This window comes from Onychomys torridus, chromosome 20 (assembly GCF_903995425.1).
Source record: "Onychomys torridus chromosome 20, mOncTor1.1, whole genome shotgun sequence".
Taxonomy (NCBI): domain Eukaryota; kingdom Metazoa; phylum Chordata; class Mammalia; order Rodentia; family Cricetidae; genus Onychomys; species Onychomys torridus.
In genome coordinates, this window is record NC_050462.1 from 10,118,017 (window position 1) to 10,136,789 (window position 18,773).

At 40.2% G+C, this 18,773-nt stretch overlaps 1 protein-coding gene across 4 annotated transcripts in view; it reads right to left on the reverse strand.

The window, feature by feature from the left end:
* The window catches only part of Scyl2 (SCY1 like pseudokinase 2), a 57,596-nt gene that overhangs the window by 20,935 nt on the left and 17,888 nt on the right, over nt 1-18,773 (reverse strand). For all 4 annotated transcript variants that reach the window (XM_036169917.1, XM_036169916.1, XM_036169915.1 and 1 more), the window contains exons 3-9: nt 15,244-15,401; nt 12,022-12,166; nt 4,653-4,802; nt 3,410-3,631; nt 2,435-2,551; nt 1,593-1,718; nt 264-440 (exon numbers count right to left, since the gene is read on the reverse strand). In XM_036169917.1, the coding sequence (XP_036025810.1) occupies nt 264-440; nt 1,593-1,718; nt 2,435-2,551; nt 3,410-3,631; nt 4,653-4,802; nt 12,022-12,166; nt 15,244-15,401 (1,095 nt within the window). The remainder of the gene's footprint in view (nt 1-263; nt 441-1,592; nt 1,719-2,434; nt 2,552-3,409; nt 3,632-4,652; nt 4,803-12,021; nt 12,167-15,243; nt 15,402-18,773) is intronic.

Sequence of the window (18,773 nt, forward strand, 5' to 3'; positions counted from 1 at the left end):
TTACTCAGTTTTTATTTTGTTTTGTTGAGACTAGATTTCTCTATGTAGTCGTGGCTGTCCTGGAACTCACTCTGTAGCCCAGGCTGGCCTCGAACTCAGAGATCCGCCTGGCTCTGCTTCCCCAGTGCTGGGATTAAAGGTGTGCGCTACCACCGTCTGACAACTTACTCAGTTTTTAAAAGCTCAAAATGTCACTGATCTGTTTTTAGTGGTAGTAGTTCTCACTAGAACTGTACAAACACTCAGAAGCACTCACAACATACCTGGATTGGCTCCTGCTGTTTAAACACAGGGCCCAGTTCAGGGAGAATTAATTTGACATACTCTTCTTTGGTGCATTCCTCAGCAATCAGCAAAACGTTAGGCAGAACAAAGGGGACCATGTCTGGGTTCACAAACTCTGAAGTCAGAGCAGGCAAAATTCTCTGCACGATGACACGCTGAAAGGGGAAACTTCAGAACTTCAGTATTTACACTGCAGTGTGAATGGCATAAAGTTCATGGCCAAAACAAATACTTTTAGAGAAAAGCAAGAGTCTGATGCTAGCTACAATAAAACAGCGCAGGCTTGCACTATCACGAGGAAAACCGGACACGTGATCATTCCACCTTTAGCACATCTCTACCTAGTGTTCACCGACAGTGTTTCTCCTCTTACCCTGCCATTACTACTGACTCCCATCACCTAGGAAAGCGTATCCTCACTTTCTCACTGTCCATTCACAGATGGCAACCCTGCCTCTGTTCAGTCTGATGGCCTTTGGGGGAATGACGACACCACGGTCTCCTGGTCACTCTCCACAGAGCCTACCTAAGGGGGACAGACAATGGCTGCACGTGGTGAAGCTTTGGAAGTGACCAGTCGGGATTCCTAGTCTCACGAATAGCATCCTCCTTAGCATTCATCGACTATGCTTGTTTTTCAAATGCAGTCTCACTACAGTCTGGCTAGCCTGGAACTCAGAGACCCACTGCCCTGCCTCCCAGGTGCTGAGAGTAAAGATAAAGGCATGCGCTACCAGACCCGGCCTCATCACTGTCTTTAATAATACTTTGCATTCATTGTTTACTAAGTCAGGGAAAGAGCAAAGGAACTGGAGGGTTTGAACTGGGGAGCTTGGCCCCAGTACCAATGCATCCCTTAACTGCGGATGAGGCAGTGGGCTCCACTGTGGCTGTTTACAGACATCTTTTTGGACATGTAATGTCCAGCACAGGTAGCCTTAATGCCACAGGTAGCATCCTAACTTGTTTTGTTTTGTTTTTCGAGACAGAATTTCTCTGTGTAGTTTTGGAGCCTGTCCTGAATCTCACTCTGTAGCCCAGGCTGGCCTTGAACTCACAGGGATCCACCAGGCTCTGCCTCCCGAGTGCTGGGATTACACCACCACCGCCCGGGTAGCATCCTAATTTTTCAAATCCTATTTATTTTTGTGCCATAACTAACTTTGGCGTTAGTTTGCAGTATGTTTGTCACTTCTGCACCTCAGGTAAAGTTGCTTTATGTCTTTGGAAGAGTGGTCTATAGTAAGTCAAAGTAAACATTAAATAGAAGTCTCCTGACTATGTAAAAACAAAAAAAGGTAACAAACCTTGGGCAGCTTTGGTAGAACCTTTGGCAATCCTTTGAAGAACTGTGATTTCTGAAGATTATCTCTTTGGAACAAGGTATCAAAATATTGAAGTGTCACTGCACCAACATCATCAAAAAAGGGAATCTGAAAGTATGGACATCACTTATTTTGATAAATATTCAGTTAAAATTACCTAAAATATCTAAAATTACCACAACAAAGTGAAAAAATATTCAAAAACATTCAGCAATATCCTAAACATTACATTAAAAAAATTCTAACTAGAAAACTCCAAATAAGAAATTAACTTTTCAAATTCAAATCAGCAGTACCTGTGAGTCAGCTGAGCAGTAACATTATTTATAAATACTGAAATTTTCAAACAGATTGAGAATTGGGTCTGGAAAGATGGCTCCGCGGTTAGGAGCATGTGTTGCCTTCCCAAGGACATGAGTTAAATTCCCAGCATAAACATCAGGCAACTTTTGAAGTCCGACACACATATCTTCACACAGACACACATAAATACACCATTAAAAATAAACTGTTTAAAATAAAATACCTTGGAAGCATGATGAGTACTAGTTACCGGCTAAGTTAAAGACCATGCTTTGACTTCTCTGGGCATCCAGAGTGTCTGCCTCTCAAATTGTAAGTATCAGGATTTCCGTTCATTTAAAATCTTAATCACAACTATGTAAATTATTTAGCTATTTCATGCTAAAAGCTGAGATTTTAGTACATTCAAGAACCCAGCCAGCATCTGAGAACCAAGTGATGTGGTGTCAGTGTCTCCTATGTTGTCTTCTTCCAATCTCTGTCTCTGTCCCATCGCCTACGACGAACCCGGCTGTGCTCACCTTTGTCATCTGATCGGCGTCGGGTCTTACAGTCGGAGTGACATTTAGCAACAGTTTCACATGTTCACGAACTTCCTCAGGTATACTTGTAAGAGAACTAGATCCCAAACGACTCAGCTATTCAAAGAGCAAAAACACATGAGCACATTCTCCTCAGTCAACCTGCTGACTGCACTAACACTAACTCTTCCAACATAGCTCAAAACGTCTTTAATACTCCAAAGGATTTCCATTGCTAAAGTAAGATGGGCAGCATTTTAGATACTCTAGTAAATGCCACGATCAAAGTTGTAATGACCAACTTTCAGAAACCTTTACAGAAATTATTTTGACTCAACTGATTTTACACAAAGTATTTTAGGACGTTTCTGCAGATGCCATCTCCTACAAAGGAATACTCGAGATTAAGCCAGCCAACTTTCCAGCCCGTGGGAGAAGGGCTCCTACACCCTCACCCCTCTCCCAGGGAGGACCTACGGACAACTGCTGGGAAAGGGAAGTCTGTTCTAGGGATGTCCCCTGACATGTTGCAACATGCCTGTAACATGCCAATGGATGAGCATGCACCTTTGAGTACATGGCCGTCACAAACTAAACTCGATGGGTTACTACAAATCAAAAAGCAACATGAGTTGTGAGGGCAGTTGGAAAGATGGGGTGGATCTGGGAAGATTCAGGGCAAGGAAAGGAATGAATATGATCAAAATATATGAATTGTTTTGTTTTGTTTTGTTTTGAGACAGGGTTTCTCTGTGTAGCTTTGTGCATTCCCTGGAACTCGCTTTGGAGACCAGGCTGGGCTCGAACTCAGAGATCCGCCTGCCTCTGCCTCCCGAGTGCTGGGATTAAAGGTGTGCACCACTACTGCCTGGCCTTAAAGGAATAATAAATATTTATATTTTTAAGAAGAATTTTCTGTCTGTATTTTAGAAAAAAACTAAGGAGACATTTAAACAAGTATTGACAGACAAATACCTGATCCAACTGTCTACTGAAACTCTTGTAAATATCTTGCTTGTTGACTTCAAATATAGGTTTTCCTTTATTAAAGACAGCATACATAACAGTTCCTAAAGAATACATATCACTGGCGGTCTCACAGCTCACGGAGAGGATGTATTCAGGAGCCAAGTATTCAGGATTTGGAAGACATAATGACGGTAAGTTTGGGTCCCACTCTTTACAAGGGAACTTGGGCTGTACGGAGACAAACAGGATGACACGGTCAGCACGTTGAGGAGCAGCTACAGGCCACAGCTTTCTTTAAATTTGCATTGACCCAGCCAGGTGTGGTGGCAAAGCCTGTGATCCCAGCACTCAGGAGGCAGACGCAGATGATCTCTGCGAGTTCAGGCCAGCCTGATCTACAGAGCACAATCCAGGACAGCCAGGGCTACACAGAGAAACCCTGTTTCAAAAAAGAAACAATAATTTGTATTGAGTCAAGCAAGTGAAAATGCTACTACCACCTTTAACTCTAAAATCCCCAAATCACCGAATCCAGAAAATGCGCTGGGTAAACACCTAAGCTGTAACAGGTGCCCTGTCCCACTCGATGTCATAAGGAACCAGTCCCCGCAGGGCACAGCTGGCCTAAAGCGGTGTTTCTGAGTGTGAATGGACAAGTGTCCTGAATCACTGGGAAGCAGTGCTTGGGAGCAGAGAAGTGGGCCCCCACCCCAGCCACACACTTGGCACCTGCCTAAACCACTATCCCATTCCACATGGAGTTACTGTAAGGGTAAATAAGTAAATGCTAGAAACCTTAGAAAATAAAAAATAAACAGACTGTAATCTATGCATGTAGAAATTGCCAAAGGACAAATTCAACCAATTTCTTAAATTAATAAAATACTTCAATAAATGTCAGCACATAATTGCTGTTATTGCCCCTGTGATCCCTAAGGAAGATCCCATATTCTCACAAACAGGCACCTGGTGTTAAGAGTTACAACATCAGTTTGTCTATTTAGATTTCTAAGGAAGAAATTCCTATTAAACTAAGTCGACCCTTTGCTCGAGACAGCTACAGAATTAATCATCTGGAGGATACTCTCGGGCACAAGCTACACAGGAGTTTTCTCTACAGTTAGACAAACCAGTACACATCATCGAGTCTCACACTCTACCAGACTGCGTGACATGTTCTAGCTCATTGCAGAGCCTAGCATAGATTTCCAGGATTTAAAACAAACCCAAACATTAGAGCCATCATTACCTCTTGTTCAGAAGGATTGCTTGATGACACACAAAAATCAAAACCCATTATTTTCCAGGCTCCACTTTTATTCAAAATTATATTTTCAGGAGTAACATTTCCATGAACCATTTTCACACTGCTATGCAAAAACGACAATCCTTCAGAAACCTGGAAGTGAAGAAACAAAACAAAACAAAACTACTCTTGAAAAAAATGACTTTATATTGAACAACACCTGCCAGCTCTCCTAGGAAGTTTTTACCAGGCAGCTAGCAATCGAACTAGTGAGGGAAATCTTGCAACGAAACTGAAGTACAACTATCTATTAACAAGTTCCTTTTTTAGCTGGGTGTGGTGGCGCACACCTTTAATCCCAGCACTCTAGGAGGCACAGGCAGGTGGATTTCTGTGAGTTCAAGACCAGCCTGTTCTACAGAGTGAGTTCCAGGACATCCAGGGCTACACAGAGAAACCCTGTCTCCTGTCTCAAAAAAAAAAAAAAGGGGGGGGGGAGGCTGCTGTGGATATCGCTCTATGTAAATAAAGTTCTGATTGGCCAGTGGCCAGGCAGGAAGTATAGGCGGGACAAGAGAGAAGAGAATTCTGGGAAGTAGAAGGTTGGAGGGAGAGACCGCCTACCGCCGCCATGAAAAGCAACATGTAAAGACACTGGTAAGCCACAAGCCATGTGGCAAAGTATAGACTAACAAAAATGGGTTAATTTAAGATAGAAAAGGTAGATAACAAGCAGCCTGCCACGGCCATACAGTTTGTAAGCAATATAAGTTTTTGTGTGCTTTCTTGGTTGGGTCTGAGTGACTGTGGGACTGGCAGGTAAGAGAGATTTGTCCTGACTGGGCCAGGCAGGAAAACTCTAACTACAAATGGCGCCCAACGTGGGGCAAGAGTTTCCACCTAAAACCTGAGAAAAAAAGATTCTAAGACAGAGCTAAAAACAGCTTCCTAATTGTCTCTCTCAAGTTAGCAGTAGCCTGCCGGTTTGAGCTACTATGGCGGGTTCCTGACATATGCGTCTGACCTGCAGTATGGCAGGAATGAAGAGTCTACAAATGGCACTTTACTCTGCTGTGTGGTAGATTTAGCCTTTGCCAGTTTAAAAAAAAAAAAAAATGGTTTCTGGGCTATGCACTGCTTTGATAGAACTGCTTCTGATAGTTAATGGTACACATGGCTCCAGACCCAGAGCTGGCAGTAAACTATACCACTGCCATGTTAGAAATCTGAGGTGGGCGGAGCCAGCAGCCACATCGGCGCTTCAGTCTTACAAAGATGGATATTACACAGAGAATCTGGTTTATATTGTCTTTGGGATTTTTAACTACAAAAAAAAGATTTGATCATAGAAGCTGTTGAGTTAAATATGTAAATTTTAAATGTACCTTAACTTCAAAATTTAGATATAAGGATATGTTGCTTTGGAAAGGAGTCTCTGCTTTTGTTAGCACAGAAAGCCAGAGGCTGTGGATTTGTTCCAGATTAAGATATATCAGGTTTGATCAGCCCAGACCACCTGAAAGGTCTCCGATGACACCATGGCCCAAATGATCTGACATCCAGAATGGTTTCAAGGCAACTGGCTCAGAGGTTCACCCTAATGGATTACTCTATAATCCTAAAATTTTCTTTGTATCCCCATAAGATACATCGCCCCCCTCCAGCAGAAAGTAATAAGAGAAACTACGCCCAATTTCCCAAAATTATCATCTGGCTTTGGAGATGGAACTGGCTCACTCCTTCTCTAAACCCAAACATATTGCTAAAAAAAAAAGGTTAAGAGCTTCTTGTGTCCCAAATCAAAAGAGCCCTCTAATATGGAACAGAAAAAAAAACAATATTTTTATTTAAAACAGTTTGATTATAAATGAGATCTCTTTCTAAAGAAGAAAAGGGGATATGATACAGATATAATAGGATAAAAGGGTAGATTAAGGAACTTACTTCTAAAGAGCAACAACTTATTTAAAATGTTTTACATTGGTTTAGATTTTAGTCTATTGATACAAACTTAGTTAATTTTGTTATATTGTGTGTATATTTCTACTCTTGTTTAAGGTATTATGTTTATATAGCTCATTTAAAATTGTAATGGATAATTAAAAATAGATTAATAACTGGTAATCTATGATAGTCATACTCATAGCCATGTTAGTTAAATGTTCTAGGTATACACAGAGATATTTTAGATAGACAGGTACTCTTCAAACACTTCAAAGGTCTACAAAATATGGCATTTAAAATATTTTAGACTTTCTGGACAGTGAGACATGTCTGCTCCTGGCAACACCAAGGAGAATGGGCATTGAAGACACTTCATATCTTATCTTCACCTTGGCAAAAATACCCATTTGGGCAAGAAACTGTTCTTGCCTGGACTGCTTGATTGACTGGACATGCAGGACCCATAGAAAGGTGACCACTAAACTTTGTTTGACAAAATGGTCCTTCAGGTTCCTGCTTCGCAGAGGAAACTGCCAAACATTCTACAGGACACTGAGAAAAGTGACCAAGAGACTCTAGCCCTGTGGGCTGAAAACAGATGCCCCAACTTTACAAAGGAACATTAGGTGACTGTCCAGGCTGCCAGCTGTCTCTGTCTACTCTTGCAAGACTCCTAAAAAATGTTTACATCCTTCTCCCGGTTCTCAGGTAATATTATATCCTTCTGAGGTCTTTGATGTGGTTAAAGACTAAATAGTTATAATTTCCTCAGTTATGATACAAGATAAGTTAGATATAAAACCTTAGACTCACAAATATAAGATAGATAGGATATCTTCTTTAACATTATAACTGTAATTCTTGCTAGATAAATGTTTTGTTATATGTAATTGTACTATGTAAAAGTTAAAACCTTCCTTTAAAAAAAAAAAGAAAAGGGGAAGTGCTGTGGATATCGCTCTATGTAAATAAAGTTCTGATTGGCCAGTGGCCAGGCAGGAAGTATAGGCGGGACAAGAGAGAAGAGAATTCTGGGAAGTAGAAGGTTGGAGGGAGAGACCGCCTACTGCCGCCATGAAAAGCAACATGTAAAGACATTGGTAAGCCACAAGCCATGTGGCAAAGTATAGACTAACAAAAATGGGTTAATTTAAGATAGAAAAGGTAGATAACAAGCAGCCTGCCACAGCCATACAGTTTGTAAGCAATATAAGTTTTTGTGTGCTTTCTTGGTTGGGTCTGAGTGACTGTGGGACTGGTGGGTAAGAGAGATTTGTCCTGACTGGGCCAGGCAGGAAAACGCTAACTACAGGAGGCAGGGTTCCATTTTATAATAACAGAAAGAGAAGTTTCTGCTGCTTAAATTTATTCATTTCCGGAGTTTGAAACATAAGAATTCTCATTTAGTTACAGATAGTTCATATTTTTGTGCAGTTACACTTTACATTTAAAAATCTAATTTTCTAAGTAGTAAGTACTTTGCTTAGTTTGTAAATGTTTAATGTGTGCACACTGTCGCACTGATTAAATGTAATGTCTGTGTGGAGTTGACTATGGAGTCCGGTAAACAGAAGGCTGTCTGTACAGGAAGGCCTGGCAAGTGAGTGCTCTCAGACTTCCAAGAAACCTCTGTCCTCATTTTCTAATAGTCACTGCTTTTCCGGACTGTTTTCCTGGCTCAGTTCTATCCCCCAGATGTTCCTGGGCCTCTGCACGCACTTTCTTTAGGGCTCTCACGTTTGCATCACTCACCTGCTGACTGTTCCCAGTGGAGCTGGGCCTCTGTTCATGGCTAGACTTCATTACCTGATCACTTTCTCTCCCCTCCACTCTCTTGTAAGCCTGAATCACAGAGCAACCCAAAACTGGGTTTCTACCCCAAATTTAGTTCACTTCTCCTAGAATGTTTTCCATACTAGTTAATAATCACTTGTTTTTCTATTTGCTAAGGACAAAACCCTGAGTTATCCTGGGTTTTCTGCCTTGTTTTTTTTAATTTATCCAACCAGCCAGCCATGGTGGTACACGCCTTCAACCCCACAACCCCAGTATTCTGGAAGCAGAGGCAGGTGGATCTCTGTTGAGTTAAAGACCAGCTTGGACTACATAAAAAATTCTAGGCCAGCCAAGATTACACACTAAGACCCTGTCTCAATAATAAATAAAAATAATATATATGCAAATCATCTTATTTTCACTTTAAAATAACCCTGGATACACTGCAAGGTCCCCCACCCCCTACTCTGGATCACCTCTGTCTCTGGCCAGGATCACCGTGACAGCCACACCCACCCATCTCTTGGCTTCTGCTCTTCACCTTCGTCTAGTTTGTCAATGCAGCCACTTGGGCATTCTGTTCAAAGAGAACCCAGACCACTCCCTTTCCTGGGCAAGTATTTTTTTTCTCTCAGCTTCCAAGACCTCCCCTCTATACAACTCAACTCACAAAGGTCATAGAAGGTCAGCATTTATGACTATTCCCAGAAGCCATAGATAACTAAATGAAAATCCCACTGCCAAGAGTAGACTGTCTTTCTATGAGCTGCTAGTCAAGGAGGCTCTCCAAAATCTAAGTGATTGCCACAGTTGACTGCCACCAGAACTAGATGGTAAGGCTTCACTATAAAAGATAACACACATTTGGTCACGGGACAGAGAGAAATCGAGCTGGTACTAATCTGGCGCTTCCTACCTGCTGGCTAGCTCACAAAAGTTCCAAAAGGAACTATGCAAGGCACTTGGAAAAATGATTATCAGTGGTCTCAGTTGTGGGCCTCCAACCTGCCAGAGAAGATGCACACTGGAGCAACAGGAACAAGTCTGTTACGGGGTAACCAACCACTTCTGACTGGAATTAAGGGCCACTCCTTAGGAAGAAAGTCACTCATTAGACTCGAGTCTGGTCAAAAGCCTGTGGCTGAGGAGGCTGTGGTTCCTGGTAACAGACAGGATGGACACTGTTTATGTCCGCTGACGAATACAGCTGTCAGCTTTGGCCACAAGGTTGTCTTTACAGTCGGCAGTGCGGACTGCAGACTCACAGCAGCTAGGATCACCTGCACAAGACTGGACCTGTCAACATGCATCGCAGGGTCCCTAATCCTCCCTGAGGATTTCCAGGCAGCTTAGTGATTGCTGAGAGTAGAGAGACATTGTTCTTATTGATGCAGTCACGGTAAGGTCCCAGGCTTCTGTAAGCAACCCTAATTAATCTCACTGGGCCACTAATAAAGATTCTAAAGCAGAAAACAGTAGTTAAAAAGATGAAGAAAGGGCTAGAGAGACAACTCAGCAGTCAAGAGCAATGGAGCCCCTGGATTCAATGCTCAGCACCCACAGATACATGAGTTACAACCATCTGTAACTCAAGTTACAGGGGATCTGAGGCCCTCCTCTAGCCGTGTGTGGTGCACACATTTATGCAGGCAAAACACCCATGCATGTTAAAACAAATGAGGAGGATCGGCAGCAGGAGAGACAAGAGGGTACTGGAAGAAGAACAGGGTCAAAACACATTACACACATGTGAAAATGTCACAACAAAGTCCATTATAATAGAGTTAACATAGGCTAATAAACTTTGTAAAAATTTTACATTTTCAGAAATATTTATTTCCAAATATAACTTGAAAGGATACAAAGTCTTTCAACTCTAAAAGTTTCCTTAACTTCACAAGAAAACAAGCTACATGCTTACTGTATATTTAGGAAACTGATTTAGTATTTTTATATTTATAAACAGAGATGGTGTCCTATGTAGCTAGAATGCCAGTTTTTTAGCATGTTAACTGTAAAATGCACACCAGGGCTACATATATAGCTATATATGGGGGGCTATTTTTTGTATGTATGAATGAATGAGTATGTGCAGGGGGATATGTGCACACATGTGTGTATTGGATTCAGAGGTGACATCAGTGTACTGCTCTGTCATTCTTTGCCCTACTCCTTGGAGACAGGGTCTTTCCCTGAGCTCAGGGATAGACTGGCAGACAGCAATCCTCCTAACTCTACACCCCCCAGCGCTGGGACTCCAGGCATGCATACATGCAGTTTTTAAATGAGTGATAGGAATTCAAACTTAGGTCCGCATGCTTTGCATAGCAAGTGTTCTGATCTAAGCCTTCTCTCCTTGGTCTCTACTTTATTTTTATTTTAACTATCTGTTAATCTTTGGAATGATTCTAGAGTTTGGGAAAACAATCCAGTTGCTTGCCACAAAATAATAGCAATCAAAATGATGGTGGTACTGGAATAAAGACAGACCAATGAGGCAGCATGAAAACATAGAAACAGCTGTGCACATGATCAACTGACGTCTTTAGTGGTTGTACTAAAACCATTGGGTTGGGGTCAGACTTCTTAATAAATGATGTTGGGAAACTAAAACAGCCTATGAAAGAATGAAGTTGGACCTTTATGCCATTTACCAAAATTAACTCAAGCTAGGGATGTACATCAATGGGAGAGCCTATATTGAACATGAGAAAGACCCTACAAAAAATAAATAAATAAAACAAACAAAATCAATGACTTCAAATATATTAATGACCAAAAATCTACAGACCTCCCAGAAAGACAATGGAGATATTTCAGGACGTAAGTTCTCACATCCTGGACGTTAACATCAAAAGCAAGAGAGGGAAAAGTATGGAAGGCGGGCATGACAGCTCCTCAGGGAAAGGCATTCACCGCCAAACCTGACCTTCCACCCAGGAACACACAGGAGAATCTACGCCCACAAGCTGTCCTCTGACTCCACATATGCCCTCCCCACCCAACACACAATAATGACAAATCAGAAATTATTTTTAAAACTTAATAATACAATCCTTCTTTCAAAGAAACTCAGAAGTTCCTAGTGAGTCTACTTCAAGGTGCTAAAGATTTTCTTTCTCTGGAAGGCAGAGGAAAAAAATCGTAAAATTGAGGCATAGATGAAAAAACTAATAATATCTCTCAATATATTCTAAATTTCCTTAAAGTTATTTTTTCTTACTAAATACATTTTCATTTTTAAAGTTTTGTTTATGAAATGAATTTACATGATTCAAAAGAATTAAAAAAAAAAACTTATCCAACAGCCAATAAGAGGCCTTCCTCAAAGGTTACTAATGCTATCAGGTTCACATATTTAAAATAACTTAGCAAGGCATTGTGGTTCAAGGCTAGTCTAGCTTATATAGCAAGTACCAGGCCAGTCAGGCAACACAGTGAGACCCTGGTTTGTTTGGTTGTTTATGGGGAGTATATAAAATAGAACTTAAGCCTAATGGTAAAAACAACAATTCTAAGTTACAAAAATAATTTTCAAATTATTATCAAGGGCCAAAACTACATAAAATTGTTTACATGGTAAATAAACTTGAAATAGCGAAAAATTGTTTGTAAGGAAAAAACTTTTTTCGTATTAAATGAAACTACATACCTGAAGCAAGCCATACTTAGTTTCTACATCATAAAGTTTATAATCCTTAATGTCTGGCGATATTGAAGAGGGTAGGTTTTCCCAGTTACCAAGAACATTGGCTAAACTGGCAAAAACTGGTTCTGTACAAAATGCCAAGCAATCCCTGTTTCAAAATAAAAAAAAGAGTTACTATCATTTTACACATTATACAAATGAAATAGCAGATAACCTATCAAGTATTAGTAATAAACTTTGTGGTTTCTAACCCAGCATGATTATGACACCCCTCAACCAACAAAGTCATGTTTATACACAAATCTCACTGGATAAATGATTCAGTCTTTTAAACTAAGTTCTGTGACAACTGAGATACACTTTGTTAAGTTTTAAAAGTCAGAAGATAAACTATTTCAATTTTTCTTTTTAAATGATTGCCTGAAAGCCAAAAAACTGACTCAAAAACTACTCAGTAAACCTATTATACACTTACATGGAAGGCCGTAATACTTAGAATATGCTTAGAGAGAGAGCTGCAGCTTTCTCACGTCTGCCACAGGAGCAAGTCCGGGGGAGACAGGTCCCCAGTCTTTCTTCAACCAAAACTGCTTCACTTTATCTATTCTGACCACCATTTTGAAAGGATTCAATAGTTTTTAAGTTTCAAATACTGTTTTCCTGATTTGTAAGATTTTAATGCTCAGAAAATGTTCCCAGGGATACTGACTGTGCCCATGTGAGAGAATGTTACCATGGATACCAACAGTCTGTACCCATGTTAGAGAATGTTACCACAGTTACCGTTAGTCCACACCCATGACATAATGATCACTTCAAGGTTGGAAGACAGGTAAGATCCGGCCAAGCCCTAGCTTTCCTATTTCTTGTCCTGGTGATGCTGCACACTATCTTTCTGAGCCTCACTCTGGAACCAAATGAGACAATCATGCAAAACATGAGACAGGGGCTGGAGAGATGGCTCAGAGGTTAAGAGCACTGACTGCTCTTCCAGAGGTCCTGAGTTCAATTCCCAGCACCCACATGGTGGCTCACAGCCATCTGTAATGAGATCTGGCACCCTCTTCTGGCCTGCAGGCATGCATGTAGGCAGAACAATGTATATGTAATAAATCTTAAAAAAAAAAAAAAAAAAAAAAACACAAGGCAGAGCACCAGTATCTGGCGTGCATGCGCACTAAATTTAGCCCTGCCATCATAATTACCAGGCATTCAGGGCCCAAGTCCCAACATTTTAGGTCTTTGTCTTTGGGCAAAAACCTACAAAGTACCAAGGCTAAGCCAAGATGCAGTTCAAGATGCCCAACATTTTACAACAGCTATGCACTCTTATGTGTCTGCAATATACTTCTTAACTTCTTCTGCCCTGAACCTAAGAAATGCAGGATCTAAATCTATCATCTCAATCTTAATAATATATTTAAAATGAAGTTATTTTCTAGTCCTAGAACTGTCCCTCCTCCTATCATTAATGTTTACTATAATTTTTAATAAACCTTCTAACTGTCATGAAGTAATCTCTGAATTGTCTCTCTTCCTGATGACAAATAAATTCCTAATTTTAAAGCCAACAAGATGCCTCAACAGGTAGAACTTGTTATACAAGTTCTGAGTTCAATCTGACCTGAGTCAATTGGCCTGAGTTTAATTCCCAGAACCCACACAATGGTGGAAGAACTGATTCCACAAATTGCCCTCTGACCTACACCACACACATCATGACGTGTGCCTACACATACACATCACACACACCCAAGTTAATACAAAAGTAGTTTGAGTTCCTAATTCTAGAATGTTTAAATCACTGTATAGAAGAAGCTACAGAGATAAACCCTTCTCACCTCAAGAAACTTGAAATGTATTATGAGATATAAGACAAACAGGTCAAATTAACATAACAAAGACATTTTTATAATAAGAGATGTGAACATAATTCTTGGTAGGCACAACATAGTATGATAAACAGACATGCAGAGCAAGCATAGGCTCAGGAACCAAGCTGCTAACTCCCAGGTCTGCCATCCAAGCCAGAGTTTAAACAGTATTTCTAGCCCTCTAATCTGTGTAGTTATAAAGCTTACACGAGTTAAGGGATGCAAAGCACAATTGTGTCTAGCACAGTTTTGCACATGGTAAATATCCATGCTTTTGTATGCAGTCGTGAGTGGAGAGCGTTACTGAGGATTTCAAACAATGAACTTTCACAAACATAACGTAACACAGACAAAAGGAAAGCTGCCCCAGCTGAAGGCAGATGGGACACTTGGAATCCTCTACTTGCCTCCTCCTACCTTATCCTTATCATATCCTGACAACATAAGACCTTCTGAATTAAGACAGAAACAATGGGCTAAGGAGAAAGGAAAAACCTGGGGTTGGGGATTTAGCTCAGTGGTAGAGTGCTTGCCTAGCAAGCACAAGGCCCTGGGTTTGGTTCTCAGCTCCAGATTTAAAAAAAAAAAAAGGAGAAGGGAAAAACCAAGTTTGAATAACATAATTATCAATATGTAGAAAAATTTGCAAAGCTAGGGTATTTAAAGGATTGGTCTGGTCAAGACACATAAATCTTATTTTCTGATTATCTCAGCAACATCTCCCAAGCTAATCTTTAAGTAAAATTGATGGTAAAATAATGAGGACCACAGACTGACATACTGGGCATAAAGGTTTAATGTCTAGAGCAGCACTTCGACACACATGCTAAAGTGATCACCAAATAATTAGTGAAAAGAAGACCGGAAATTCTAGCCAATAGCAAGGCCATCTACTTTCAGGCAGTGGCTGTATTCCACAGTTCTCCTGGGTCCGTTGTGATTACTCTAGGCAATTATACACTCATGACAATGTGAAAGTGCTAACACTTCATGACACACACAGAGGCTCACTCCCTCATTAAAGAGCTCACTGGCTGCTCCCTCAGAGGACCAGGCTCTGTTCCCAGCACCACATGGTGGCACACAACCACCGGATCCACTTCCAGGGTGACACCCTCTTCTGGCCTCTGTGGACTGTACACACAGGGGACATAAACTCAGAAGCAAACATACATATACATAAAACAGACACATGCGTGCACAATAACATAAAATTTAGGGTAATAAATTGTCCATAAGATCCCACCACTTACTTTTCAAGAAATTTTGTTGATAATATCTGAAATAGACCAAATAGTTAGTTTTAACTCTTTATTCAAGACATTTCCTGTAGGAATTTTCAAAATTTTACCTTGACTCTTCTAAAGGATGCTGGACAGTAAGAAGTCGAGGGTGGCGTAGCCGGGTGAGCTGCTGGACTCCTCGTTTTAAAGAATCGATGATTTGATCCTTTTCAAATTTTTGATATTTATCAATCAGCTTTTTATCAAAGACAAAAACAGCCACTTCCTAATTTAAAAAAAAAAAAAAAAAATCATGTAGCTAATTTTGTTAGAAAAATATATGAATTAGTAAAATCATATCTGAGTGACCTGTCTATAAACAAATAACTAAAACTAATATCATGGAAATTTTAGCAATACTGCAATAACATACCGATCAAAAAGCTAAGTAAAAAAATAAATAAATCTGAATATATTTAGAAGTATAAGACCCCAGGTCCTCAAATAAGAACATTGGGAAAATCCCATCTTGAAACTGTCTTGTAAGACATACACACAAACTATGTAACACCCATTTCCCCTATGTAGTACTCTTAAAACAAAAAGTGTTTTAAAGTGCTTAAAAATTCAAAATGCTGCTCAGAATAACTTTCCAGCATTAAATTTTAAAAAAAAATGTTAGAGTCTCATAGAGCCCAGGCTATGTAGGTTAAGCATGCCTCTACTTGGCCTGCCCCTCTGTGAATGGAGATGGGAGTGGATGGGGAGGAAGGTAGATGGGAGCGGTGGGGGAGGGAGTGGATGGGGAGGAGGGTAGATGGGAGCGGTGGGGAGGGAGCTGGAGGAGGAGGAGAGGAGAGAGGGGAAACTGATCAGTATGTGAAAATATGTTAATAGAATAAAATTTTTGAAAAGGATGCCTCTACTTGAAGGGCGCTGGGTCTACAGGTCTGTACCACCACACCCAGCTCTAACAAATCTTGAAAAGGCCTTTACAAAGACAGGTTCTCCTTAGGAAAACCCCCATTTGTAAGGAGCTCTTCCCTGTTAATGAGCTATCCTCCTTCCTCTCCCTGTCCTCTATGGCAGTCACTGGATGGTCCCCAGTCTACAAGCTGTTCCCCCACTTCTCAGACCATTAAGTTTTTTGATTTTGTGGTTTTATGTTACACACACACACACACACACACACACACACACACACACACCACACTAAAGCCTACATCCTCTTTGCCATTTTCATTTTCTCAGACACACAAGGAAAACTGTTCTATTTACACTATCTGTCTATGTGAGTCCAGAAACAGCACCATCAACAGGTGACCGGCACTCCAGAAAGCTGAAAGCAAATTGGCACAGAATAGTGGGTGTTTGCCAAGACTCTCTGAACAGAGATCTTGAGTCTTTAAAATCCCCTTCAAAAGCCTCAAACTGCTCCGTCACTATCAAAAGCCCGGAGTGCCTCCCATTCTACTAATTTGTCTCTTCTAATTATTTTCTGGGCTTTTGATTTTTGCTTAGATATTAGGATTACTGTTTTTACAAATTAGTCTGGAAGCCTACTTCATCTCAAGACTTTACTGAAAAATTCCAAATCAATAGTTTTCTCAAATATAACAAGTAGGACACTCCGCATACATAGAGAGGTTGGTTAAGGATTTCAGAGAATAGAGGCCTTAAAGAGAGTCTACACAGAGACAACCTAGGAACTCCAAGCACTTGGAAACCAAGACATGGACCATAATAAAACAGAACACAGCACTCAATATATTTATACAAGTTCAGACCAGAGTTTTGAGAAAGTTTCCCTCCCAACAACCAGCTGCCATTGAAGTTTTCAAACAGGAAAAGGAAGATGTGATCCCTGAAGATCAAATAACACACTATAAAAAGAAATAGCCACAATCCCTGACACACTATAAACATTAAATGTTAGGCATCGTGGAATACCACTAACTAAAACCCCAACACCTATCCTTTGTTTCTTTTCTACTTCAAGTATCAGTTTTCTGCTAATACCCATCTGATCAATGCTCTACACCTGAGCAATGATCTGCACATTCAAGATCAACAGCACCTATGAAAGAAACAGGTAAGTCTCATCATGTCAATTTAGTAGGGACATTAATACAATTAGGATTGTGTAAAATGGCATGGTATAAATCTAATGCCACTCCAATATCAAAGACATTTCATACTCAAGAATGTAACTAACAGTGGTTAAGGGTCTGATTTCCAGGGCCAGTAAAAATGGCTCTGTGGTTACGGACACCTGTCTCCCAACCTGTCCATCTGGATTCGATCCGTGGGACCAGTGGTAGAAAGACAGAATTATCATAGTATGTCCTCTGACCTGCACATGTGTGCCATGGCAAGTGTGCCCACATTCATTGTCTGTCTCCCCTCCGTCTAAGCAAATATATATATATTTTTTAACTTTTTAAAGAATCCAATTTCTTGAAGCACGCAAGTCCAAACTGGAATATCACTCTTCCACTTATTCTTACACTGACCTTGAACTCAAATCCCAGCTATTGTTATTTTCAAACCACAGTACCACAGAAGGAAATGAGGTGAGGAATAAACAAACTTATGCCAGCAAGCCCTCTAGCTAAACTTGCAGGCACTAGTCTACCGAACATATAAATTAATAAAAACGTATTAATTTAATCCTTTTCAGGGATTATCCAATTCTTCACGGTATCCCATCAGACATATTATTTTATAATCGTCCCATTAAAAAAAAAATTGTAAAGACTCCACAACAAGAAAGATGAAGAGTCAAAGCCCAGAGCATCTAGTCTTTAGTTCTAGAGCAAACACACCATTCTGTCAGCTCAGAAATAACATAGGATAAGTAAGGAGAATTTTTATGATGCATACCTTTGGGACAGGTATCAATGAAGTTGTGTGACAGCTTTAAATTTCATATACAGGTTGCATAACCCTTATATTGTTTGGGACCAGGGTTGTTCCTGACACAGACATGGGATGTTACAAGTGTGTGAACTCTCTTGCGGATGGGACGCAAGTCTAGGCATGAAGTCCACTATGTTTACATACACTTTACACACAGCATGAAGAGAATTCTTTAAACAGTATTTAGGCACTTGTATTTTAATGCAATCTGCTACATAAATCAGGTGTAGAATTTTCTACTTAACACATGTCACTCAAATTATTAGAAGTGGAACATGTTGGGTTTAGGTTTTTAGTCTAGGGATGCTCAAACTGTACATCTACAACATCTTACCTCTTTGATTATTAAGAAATACAGCACACCCAGAAGGAAAAAGTCTCATACGATCCTAACTAAATCTAAAAACAAGTGGCCTCGAAGTCTAAGTTCCTACCTCACTGTTCACTTGTATTCATGTGGAAAGAATTATTTTAGTAAGTGCTCTTACAACACCTTTTATAAATGCATCTAATTTAAGTGTGTTTTTCACAGTGTCTTTTTAAAACATATCACATGAAGCAGCTCTGGCACTCACTCTTGCCATTTCCCTGCTCTTAAAGAAGAACACTCCAGTTCAGGAGTTAAGAAACAATTCTATCAGGAGATTCTAAATTTCCTATTCTAGATCAGAGGAGCTTATCAACTAGCTTTAAATTTTTCTTCTTCGGTTAATTACAATTAATCAATTTCAACAAAATT